Source organism: Microtus ochrogaster, chromosome 8, assembly GCF_000317375.1.
Source record: "Microtus ochrogaster isolate Prairie Vole_2 chromosome 8, MicOch1.0, whole genome shotgun sequence".
Lineage (NCBI taxonomy): Eukaryota > Metazoa > Chordata > Mammalia > Rodentia > Cricetidae > Microtus > Microtus ochrogaster.
Window position 1 is genome coordinate 88,284,523 of NC_022015.1, and position 11,897 is coordinate 88,296,419.

The following is an 11,897-nucleotide window of genomic DNA, read 5'->3' on the forward strand; positions in this document are numbered from 1 at the left end:
AAACAAGACAGAGCAATAGCCATATTTCTTAAGCTACATCTATCTGTTAAGAGTTCTTGGTACTACAAATAACAAGTGGACAGGTTTTGGTGAGGCTAGCATCCTGTCTGATGCTGAGCATAAAAAGGCAATCCTTGGGCTGGAGAGATGCCTCAGCGGTTAAGAGCATTGCCTGCTCTTCCAAAGGTCCTGAGTTCAATTCCTGGCAACCACATGGTGGTTCACAACCATCTGGAATGAGGTCTGGTGCCTCTTCTGGCCTGCAGACATACACAAAGACAGAATATTGTATACATAATAAATAAATAAATATTTTAAAAAAGGCAATCCTTTGACAAATACTGCTCATAAAATGAGCCAGGGTGATGGTTTAGATTGTTCTTTACATTAGCATAAAGATAACTGTAATTACTGTTAATAATTGTAAATTACTGGAGGGAGACGCATTCTCTGCCCTGATTCTGAAAGTGCAGAATTAAGGTTTATGCTCCTACTGTGTAATATGCATTCTTTGTCTATTGATTGTTCAGCATTAATGAGACAAAAATGGCTCAACTTTCTATAAACCATTTGGGGGGGTGAGGATCTTGTGTTTCTCTCAGACTGATAATTGAGTTCAAACCAGCTTGTCTTATTTCCTAGTTTTAAAGTAGAGTGTCCACAGAACTAATGACTTGGAAGCAAGAGAGAGGTCCAATTGGAGAGCAGAAAGTCTGAAGAGAAGATTGTCTTTGACTTTCTAGAAAATATAGACATTTTTATAACATTGGATTGGGAGGCCAGTACAGATCCACTCTTCCCCTTCAAAGTTTGATCTCACAGGGAGGAGGGGATTTAATAGCTGCTTATCATGATCTAACTGGTACTCCTCAAGCCTCTGAGAGGGCAGAAACTTATCTATATTGGTGGTTCATTTACTTATTTATTTATTTATTTATTTATTTATTTATTTATTTATTTATTATGTATACAATATTCTGTCTGTACGTATGCCTACAGGCCAGCAGAGGGCACCAGACCCCATTAGAGATGGTTCTGACCCACCATGTGGTTGCTGGGAATTGAACTCAGGACCTTTGGAAGAGCAGGCAATGCTCTTAACCTCTGAGCCATCTCTCCAGCCCTATATTGGTGGTTCTTACACTTTTCCATTTGACTCCTTTTTGCCCAAGAATCTTTAGTTAAAATGGGTATCAAGGCACATAAAACAATTGTATAAACAAAATATTTACTGCTGTGGGACAATGCTCTTATACACTGTAAAGATTTGTCACTCGTATTGGTTTAATAAAATGCTGATTAGCCAGTAGGCAGGAAGGAAGTATAGGAGGGGCAACCAGACTAGGAGAATTTGGGGAAGAGGAAAGGCAGAGAATTAGTTGCCACCCAGACACAGAGCAAGCAAGGTGAGAATGTCTTACTGAGAAAAGGTACCAAGCCATGTGGCTAAACATAGATAAGAATTATGGGTTATTTTAAGTTATAAGAGCTAGTTAGGAATAGGCCTGAGCAATAGACCAACCAGTTTATAATTAATATAAGCCTCTGTGAGTTTATTTGGGACTAAATGGCTGTGGGACTAGGTGGGCCAGAAACTTCCATCTACAATTTACTGATAAAAATCATAAAGAAGTTTCTTATTCATGTTTCAAAGCTGCCATTAGTTACTATGACATTATGATTAATCACCTTCACATCTCTGGTGAGGACTGGCTATGGTAGAGTGCTTGCCACACATGTGCAAGACCCTTGGTTCTTCTTTTTCTTTCTTTTTTATGAGCAGGGTTTCACTGTTGTTAGCATTTAAGCATTACCTGGCCGCCCACTTGGGAACCTTGCCAGTAAGAAGGTAGTACCTTGGCCTGCTCAGGGTTCTGACAATGACCTAGCCTTTTCCCTAGCCTGCTTGTGTATGTGCCAAGCCCCCTTTAAGAGGTGGGCCCTGCCCACCTTTCCCTCTCTTTTTTCTCTTCCACCACTCTTGTCCCCAGGGACCAGTGTCTGCTCCCTTTCCCCCTTTCTATGTCTCCTTTTCTGCCTCTTCTCTCTCCTCTTCCAATAAACCTCCCCAGTGAGTCCTCTTGTATGGCATGACTTCTTCCCACCGTTTTTAAATTATAACATTTGGTGTCACAAAACTCTGCAGGCCATCCTGGCACTACCTCCTACTGGTGAGATGGGCCTGGACCCTGGACCCTTCAACAGCATCATGTTTTCAACTAAAGAATCATTGGACCCCTTCACACAACATCGGCTGCAATTGGTAAGCCCTCCTTCACCTCTGGCCATTTTCCACTAGTGAGGATTTGTCTCTGCCTAGCCCACAAAATCCGGTACTGAGCAATCGCATCTCTCGGGCTTAGAGCCCTTCAGCCCCTGCTCCTGCTTGTCTCGTGCCTACTCAGAATCCTGTGACCCCTGGACCTTTGGGTGATGACCTACTGGCCAGCCTGTGGTGCCTTGTTGGTCCTCATTGAATTTCTGGGACACTTGTTTAGTTGCTTGAACTCCTGGCAGTGCTTGGCAAATTAGTAAACATTGAAAGAAGAGACTAAAAAAAAAAATAGAATTTCTATTTCCAGCTGTTTCTAGCTGAGCTGAAAGTCGAGATTTCATAAGGCTGAAGACTCCAACTCTAGTAGAATCCAGAAAGCCTATGTAATTACTGAAGCACAAGGAATGTATACTTCAGAATGAAAGTAGTTTGTGGTTCTCCAGAAAAGCAGATTTCTATTTACAAATAAGCAGCTTTATCCATGGGAGGTATGTGTGCTTCTGGAAGAATAAGAATCCCTGTTTCTTGTGCATTTTTAGCTCAGCTGATCCCATGTGCAGTTTGTCACCTTTTGTCTTTCCCATCCCTTGTATCATCACAGGAACCTCACCTGGAGGTTAACAGCCATCTCAGCTGGCTGTTAACAATTCCCTAATTAGTTATTGAAACTTAATAGATGGCTCTTCCTCAAAACAAACCAATCTTTCAAGTTGGACTGTGAGTTGTTATTGCAGCTAATTGAAAGGAATGAAACGATCCTCCCAGTGGGATATGGATGGGAATAGAAAACTCCCTAAAGTCTTAACCATTTAGTAAACCACCTGCTTTGTCTTCTTACAAATTCATTCTGGAAACAAACAAAAAAAAATGTTCAGTACCAAGTTGTAGTGTCCTGTATGTGTCAGGCAGAGATCAATGTACAAACTCTGATCTGCCTGCCACGTTCAAATCCTAGGACTTTTACTTACTAGTGTGTAACCCTAGGCAAATAACAAAACCTCAGCTATGTTCCCTATCTCATCCGGATGTTATGTTTAAGTTGATAATCACGTCAAACAGCTAGCACAGGCCTGCTGGGTAAATGCTATCATTGTTCCATTCCTACATTGGAATGTCCTAATTTCCTCACAGAGGCACAGATAACTTGACCTACAACTGTTTATTTTGTAGGGAGGATGCATCACCCTATAGTGGACAGAGAACTGGACAGGCTAAGACCTACTTTCAGTGTCTACTGGGACTCACTTTTGCCGAATCTGTTTCATATCTGTAAACTGGAGACAGGCAGGACTTTACAGAGTTACAAACAGGAGTGTTTTTTTTTTTTTCTATCAGAGAGGTAGAGAACCATGGCTGATTTGGGCTGGATACAAGAAAGTACACAGTGGTGAGGTTTACAGTTAGTTAACAGAGCTTCCTTAATCAAGAGGGTGGTGGTCTATTTTCTTGCAGGATTGACAGAACACTAGAGTCTGTCAAAAACAAATTTCAGAATCTGCCATAGACAGACATCCGAATTTTAATCAGAATCTGCATTTCTAAAAGATCTCTAGTACCGGTAAACACAGGAAATTTGTGAACAGGTTACTTTGTGAAGGCATTCAAATTTAGTTATTAAAAAATGTTATGGAGCTAGGCAGTGATGACCCACAACTTTAATTCCAGCACTTGGGAAGCAGAGATAGGCGGATCTCTGTAAATTCAAGGCCAGCCTGGTTTACAAAGTTAGTTACAGGACAGCCAGCATCACACAAAGAAACTCTATCAAAAAACAAAACAAAATAAACAACAACAACAAAATATTATGAAGATGAAGAGATGGCTTAGTGCTTAATGTTTGGCTGGAGGTGTCACCTCAGCTCCCTGGTATCCCTTTATCCAAGGAGTCTGGGATGTTTGGTTGGGAGTGTCACCTCGGCTCCCTGGCACCCAATTTGAAATGTTTGGTGGAAAGTTCCATTTTTAAGTTCCCTCCCCTGGGAGTTGCTTCAGTCCAAACTCCACCTCCGAGAATGCTTGCCAAATGGTGACCCCACCACAGGGAGGGTCAAGACCACTCCCACAGGCTATTTAAACTGACCCCCATCCAGAGAATGAACACTTGGTCTTTCCAGTTCTCCTTACCCCCTGTTCGTGTTTTTCTGGAGGGCCTCCCGGAAGCGCTGGCATCCATTAACCTGGGCTTTTTCTAATTTGGTTTGATTTGGTCTGATTTGGATTATTGCATCAGCAGAGAGGCTTATTAGGCCAAAAACTTTACAGTTAACAGCATCTTCTGCTCTTACAGAGGGCCCAGACAGCACGACTAGGCATTCCAGGCCAGTCTGGGTTTTGTGAGATCCCATTTAAAAAAAAATAGTGAAAAATTGTCAATGAAATAAACAAATATTGAGTTTCATCAGGCCTAGGCTTCTGAAAAAACGGCAACTGTAGTTGGGCTCTCTAGTGATGCTCACTTTTAAGACTTTTTCTTCTTTTTGAGAGAGACCCTTTCATCACAAGTTAGGGCTCTGGGCATAAGAGTGTGTATCCAAAGTCTCAGCTTGAGTTGCTTAGAACAGTAATTCCTGTGGTGCTGGTGCTCAAGTTGTTTGCTTAACTTTCTGCCTCTGACAAGCACTTATTAACTCCGCTTGCAGACAAGTGAGGCCCACTGACCCAAATCCAGACATTAGGAAGTGGTGGCGGCAAGTATACCCACCAGGAATGAAGACTCTCATGGGCTGTTAGAATCACCGTTAGTCTAGTGACCGCATTCTGGAGATGCCGTTAGTTCCTTTATATTCTCCAATACTTAATGACTGTTCTCCATCTCTCTCAGCACCTCCCTACTACTTCCTGGCAGCTCTGGGGACAGAGAGTTTTTCCTTCTTTTGGACACAAGCCTCAGACCTGGTTTCAGAGGTTTCAGAACGGATATCCGGCCCTAAAGGCCCAGAGGAGGCAAAGGCCTCATTGTTCCCTGGGGCCTCGCAGCCCCGCCTCCAGCTTTAGAACTCTCCTCGCAAGACCCCAGGTGACCGGAGAGCCAGTTTCCCAGGACTGGGGGAACTTTGGGTGAAGAGGAGCTGGGACCGCATCTGGAGTCTGACGTTCTTAAAGTGTAAAGAACTAAGTGCTCCAAGATAAACAAGCTTGGAATTTGAGTGCTTTTCCATGCCGGCTAGCGCTGACCTGGCTTGTTACTCATTAACGCTCCCACAGCCGCCTCAGACGGTTCCTTATGTGTTTTTAGTAACATGAACATAAAGAGAATCGTGGAGTTGCTCGCCCCGCAGAGCTATTCCGAACGCGGGGATCCCGGGAATCCCGGGCGCCTGCGTTTCGGTTCGCCTGGACGCGCCGCCGCCAGGGGGCGCTCAGACTACGTGGCCGGAGATGGGCCACCGCCGGTCGCCCGGGCTGCGGAACCCCTTCCTGCCCGGAAACAAAGTGCACCTTTGTCAGCGACCTGGCGCGTGTGAGCGGCAGAAGGCGGGCGGCGCGGAACCTCAGGGGCGCGCCTTCGCCCGGGTCTCCCACACCAGCGTCCCGCCGCCGGGGCTTGTGTTCTGTGCTTCCTAGGATCTTGGCGGGACAGGAAAGGGACTTTCCGCTCTGCTTCGGCTGAGTCGCTTTTGACTCTCCTGCCGGCAAGGCTGGGCTGCCTGGGTTCAGCGCCACATCCGCTGCACTCCGCCTCATACCCCAACTCAGAAGCGACCCGCCTCGTCCGGCCCCGGACTACAACTCCCGGCCGTCCCGCGCCCAGAGCGCACGGTGGGCGGTGCCTCTGAGCAGGCGCCTGCGCGGTCCCGCGGCTCGAGCCTAGAGTACCACACCCCCGGGAGGGGAACGAGGAGAGGCTGAAGCATCCGAGGCATTAAAGCATCCGCGGGACTCGGAGGGGAGGAGAATGGAGTGACAGAGACGCGCAGAGGGTGGGGGGTGGGGGGGAGAGTGTTGAGGGAGGGGGGAGGGGGGACACAGAGGGAGGAAGAAGCGGTGGCGGCGGCGGCTCCTCAGTGCAGAGGGGGAAACTCCGCGGGCTCCGAGCAAGAATAATGCGGTAGCAAGGCGGGCTGCTTGCTCCCGGTTCTGGCATTAGCGGCTTCAGCCTGAGCAACGGCACCGGCATCACCCCAGGCGCTGACAGCCACGCCGACCGGCTCCCTTGCTGATTCCGACTGTCAATGGAGCTGGAAAACATCGTGGCCAATACGGTGTTGCTGAAAGCCCGGGAAGGTAAGCTCTAGTGGTCCCGTGCGTGCATGGCGCATTCGCCGCGGGCCGGGTTGCGGGTGTCGAGTGGGCAGCGGGCGTGCAAGGATGCTCGCGGTGAGTTAGTGCTCGCGGTACAGTTCGGAGATCTGTCTGCAAATGTTGGGGGGCTTCTGCCTTTGAGCTCAGAAGATTAGGATTGGGGCACAGACGATTGCAGGCACGAGTTAAGATGCTAAAATATCCTCTAGTTTCCAGCTGAACCTAGAGATCTTGGGATCTCCGCAGCTGTCTAAAGGTCAGTTGGAAAAGCATTCTTTCAGGGAAGAGAGAAAAGAAAACGTGCCAATAAAATAGCCTCTCGAGTTGTTCCGGGATGTTTTTTGAGAGTGTGAACTACCCCCACCCCCCACCGTGTGTGTGTGTGTGTGTGTGTGTGTGTGTGTGTGTTGTTTGGAATTAGCAGAAACCAAGTCTTTGCTTGCGCAGGCTGAGTTGATAAAGGCTATTGGTGGGAATCATCCTCTGGGAAAATTTCTTAGGGAAATCCCGTCGTCGTGTGGAAGAAAGCCTTTTAAAGGCAAAGTAGGATATTGAGAAATTAGCCAGTTTATAGAATAATAAAAGGGTGGCTTTAAAAATCACTGGGAAAATAATAAAAAATTTCAGGGTGAATTGTTAATAACCACCTCATCCCGCATTAGGTAATTGTTTTGTTTTGGCTCAGTTAAAGGTAAGGGTGCTGCTGTTTAGGTGCGCTTTGTATGCATCTTACTAAATCTCAGGCATTTAACCGTTAGAAATGTCATCCAAGTGGAGTGAGTGGGTAAGATCCTTAGTAATACCTGTTACTATGTATTTTGACTCTTTCTTGAGTTGAAAAAGTGTGTGTGGGGTCAGAAACTTAGATGTCCTAAAAGGTTTGTGTTGCATGAAAGTAAACATACATATTTAGGAAAACTTGGGATTTATTTAATATCTCACTTGCTGAGATTTGAACTCTGGTGTGCAACCTTTTGGTAAGAAAGGGGAATTTTTTTTTTCCTTTTCATGAGAGGAGGCTGTATTAGATCTAATATCCAGGGCAAGCTGTAAGATTTTTTTCCCTTTAGATGGATTCTCAGTATGCAGCCCATGAAAATGCCATCCCTACTTACTAATATTTTCATTCACCCGTTTTGATGAATGAAGGAAGACTTTCTGGCCAGCAATAAAACGCCCCGTGTTTATCCAGCCCATTCCATCACCTTCTGGCTCTGTACATGGTTTGTGGCCAATAATTTACAACCCTCCTTGGGCGAGGTTTCAGCAACTCATCTTGGCTTCATGTTGTACTTTCAGGTCTCTTGTCAGCCTATGCAGCCACCTGGAAGGAGGCAATGCTCTAAAAGCTGAGTAGAGTTTCAAATATGCAGGTCTCTCCTCTGCTGCCCTTCACTCAACTTTTTTAGGGGGGCAATTGCCACTATTACTATTATAAGGTGACTTTAGGGTTTAAGACCCTAGACTTTTGGTTTTGTTTTGTTTCCTCACCTCCACTAACTTGAAATTTTTAGTGACGTAGAGCTAGGTGTGGGCTGGAGGCTCTACACTGGGCCTGGAGGTAGAGAGAACTCCCCTGCCACCTCATGGTGGGATAGGACGGTACATCTCAGGACGGGTTGGGCAAATTGATTCTGAAGTTATTTTAATTATTTTGATAATCGACTCTATTAATTCTGAAATTATTTCTTGGAGAATCGCTGGGTATGATGGTCGTGGAGACTTTGCATATTCCACTGATTCTTCCTGTTGTTCAGGGAGTCAGCTCTCTTAAGGATTTGCTTATTGTACCCTCAGCACCGACACCCTCCTCCCTGCTATGATTCCCAGTGTTTTGACTGAAATGAATTTACTGACTGGTATTTTTGTGTGTTGGACTAGAATATAGAATTTTCTGGGGTCTTAGGGCAGAAGGCTATGGACGGAAAGTGTTTGTGGAATGGTGGACTCCCATTGGGACTGAATTACTGTGATTAGAAGTGCTCAAGAATGTGCCCTTTGCCTTTTTCCTTTTAAAGTCTTTTGGTTTTCCTGTGAGAGTTCAATAGACATCTCCTGGTGAGAAACAGCTCTTAAGAATGCCTTGCAAATGAGAGGGCTTTGCCTGCAAGAAAACAGATTGACATGTGAGTGATAAATTAATCATGTACATGTTCACTTCATTCTAAAATTTGTATTTAATTCTCCCCTGTTATGTCCAAAGATAATCTAAAATTTTAAGTGCTTCTAGTCAATAAAGACTGGTACTTTATTAAAGTTGTGAGATTATCCTAATTAACATGGAGGAGTCTAGAAATAAACGCATATTCTCTTAAGTTTTCTACTTAAAGTCATATTGAATTTAGTAATTCTCCAAGTACTGTAGTATCTCTATATTCAGAAATGAATGTTTCAAGATGTAGAATTCTTTTTTTTTTGGTTTTTCGAGGCAGGGTTTCTCTGTGGCTTTGGAGCCTGTCCTGGAACTAGCTCTGTAGACCAGGCTGGTTTCGAACTCACAGAGATCCGCCTGCCTCTGCCTCCCGAGTGCTGGGATTAAAGGCGTGCGCCACCACCGCCTGGCCAAGATGTAGAATTCTTGCCTAGCATGCAAAAGACGTTGATTTGTTCCCTAGCACTATCTTGCCATTCACAGAAAAGGAAGGAAGAGAGGAAAGAAAGAAAGGGAGGGAAGGAGTTAGAGGATGCAGAAAGGAAGAGAAAGATAAAAGAAAAAGAAAGGCTATATGTATATGTCTATGTATGTAGTGTTTGCCTAGCATGCGTGCGCCAAGCCCTGGGTTTGATCCCTGGCATGGAATAAACTGGGCATGGTTGTACATGCCTGGTCTCTGAGTTTGAGGCCTTTCTGGTGTACATGGAGGGTTCTAAGCCAGCCAGGACTACGCCTAGTGAGACTAACCAACCCACCCACCAAACAAACAAATGAACTTGCTTCTTTTCTCTTTTTTCTTCTTTTTCCTCTTCATCTTCCTTTTCTTCTTCTTTTCCTCCCTCCCTCCTTCCTTCTCTCCTTCCTTCCCCCTCCCTTCCTCTCTCCCTTCTCTCTCTCTCTCTCTCTCTCTCTCTCTCTCTCTCTCTCTCTCTCTCTCTCTCACACAGGCTCACTGTATATCCCTGCTAATTGACTGTGTAGCCCAGGCTGGACTGACAGAGAACTGACTGCCTCTAAGTTTCACCTTTATGATAATTACTTTGAAATAACAAAATATGGAGATCTAAGTGCAAAATGCTAAACTTACTGAATTATGTTGTGTGACTTGTTTATTTTTCCTGATAGTGTGAGAAAGTATTAAATTGGTTTTGATTTCTCTTAAGAACTTTAACTTTCGCCGGGCGATGGTGGCGCATGCCTTTAATCCCAGCACTCGGGAGGCAGAGGCAGGTGGATCTCTGTGAGTTCGAGACCAGCCTGGTCTACAGAGCTAGTTCCAGGACAGGCTCCAAAGCCACAGAGAAACCCTGTCTCGAAAAACCAAAAAAAAAAAAAAAAAAAAAAAAAGAACTTTAACTTTCCTAAGGAATGGTTAAGTAACAAAGAAATAAATTGAGACAGAATTCATGCCAATTTATGAAAATGAGCTAAGTGATTACGCATTTAATGAAAGAGGAACCCAGACCAAGTCTTTTGTATCTATTTACATTTCAGAATCTCAGAAAATTGGCAGGCTAGCTCCTGTTGAAATACTGGTAGAGGGTGAGAGTGTTTGCAGAATGCCTTTTGTGTATTTCTTTTTGGTTTATTATTGCAGTAAAAGTTCTCTTTCCCAGTCTAGATCTGAACAGTACTGGTGAGAGGAACATTTGCAAGGTATTACCTTTCCTTTCTTCACAGGCAGGTGGTCATAGCCCTGTCTGATCGATAAAGACCTTGATTTGATTTTTATTGAACATGTATTCTTTCTTTTGAGTTCCTAGCAAGTGCTGGAACATCATGACTCAGCAATTTGTCACAATTTCTGAAAACCAGAATGTACAAGAAACTTTTCATAGATAAGGCTATGACTTTTTGCCTGTATCTGCCTGATGATCAAGATTAGGGACCCAGGAGAAGGTGAACCTTGGGGCTGAAAGAGCCAGGGAGGCTAGCAGGAGGAAATGAGCCAACACCTAGAGCTGGGAGAAGAGGGCTTTGCCTTTGATAGGCTTGGTGTTCTAGGGCAGCTTGGAAGCCTGCTTTCCCTGTGTGTTGTTAGTTCCTGATACTGGAGCTGAAACATGGTTGGGCTAAGTTGTCAGAAGTCTGGGTATTTCCGAAGCTTGTAGTCACTACAGTTCTGAGGAGGCACAGTTCTTCTACCCAAAGCTTCTTTCTTCAATCTGACTATGCAGAAGAGTGACAGCTTTTAGCCTGGCAGCTGGCGTGTGTGAAAGCAGCCTGGCCTATTAAACACAATACTGTTAAGCTGTTAAATGAAACTGCCTGTTCATGTAGTTTCCTTCTCAGTACATAGAGATAGGGAATCCAAAAGCAACATTCAAAAGGCTTGACTTTCCGACAGAAAATTTTCAAATGATGATTGTGCTTCATCTAGCTGCCTGTTTTAATAAGCGTCTGATAAAGGCACACAAGACTCATCTTTCAGTTGTTTAGTTGCTGCTTGTCAGATTCTAAGCTATAAAAGATCGTGATCTTTCAGTGCCCAAACTAATTCTTGCATAAGTTATGTCTTCAAAAGTCAGAGCTCTTGTAGTAAGTAGCTAGCCCAATGATAGCCTTTGGGCCTGCACTGCAGGCTTTATGGAAGCCCAAGTGGGTGTTAGAAATGGATTCTACACGTGACTACATTTGCCTTTTCCAAGCATTGTTTAACTCTCAACGCATGCTTGGGGACTGTCAACATTATGAAACCATCTAGGCCTGTAGGCAGTATTTAAAGTTAATATTTGTTGCCAATAAATTTGTGGCTTAAGGTAAAACATAATACTTAGACTTTTTTTTTTTTGACAGATTTGCCTACAATTCCATGTGTAGCCCAGGCTGGCCTCAGACTTACAGCAGTCCTCCTGCCTCAGCCTTTCAAGTGCTGAAATTACAGGTGTGAGCCACCATACATGGTTTAACATTAGATGTACCTAATAAAAGAGTGCTATGGTTGAGATTTATTTTTAGAAAATGAAGACAGTGTTGTTTCTTTAATTATCGTTCAGACACAAGAGGACACCTTCTATTTGTATTAATCAAGCTACTTTTTAAAAAAGAAAGCAGTTACTTCCTGATTGAATCCTATTTCCATGCTCATTTTTAAGAAACCATTCTTGAGCCGGGCGGTGGTGGTGCACGCCTTTAATTCCAGCACTCGGGAGGCAGAGGCAGGCGGATCTCTGTGAGTTCGAGGCCAGCCTGGTCTACAAGAGCTAGTTCCAGGACAGGCACCAA

General features: G+C 44.5%; 1 protein-coding gene across 1 annotated transcript in view; it reads left to right on the forward strand.

The window, feature by feature from the left end:
• The first annotated feature begins 6,253 nt into the window (after window positions 1-6,253).
• Grk5 (G protein-coupled receptor kinase 5) overlaps window positions 6,254-11,897 on the forward strand; it is a 205,384-nt gene continuing 199,740 nt past the window's right edge. Inside the window, exon 1 of the mRNA XM_005352574.2 lies at window positions 6,254-6,499. Coding sequence (XP_005352631.1) covers window positions 6,448-6,499 — 52 coding nt within the window. The 5' untranslated portion in view covers window positions 6,254-6,447. The remainder of the gene's footprint in view (window positions 6,500-11,897) is intronic.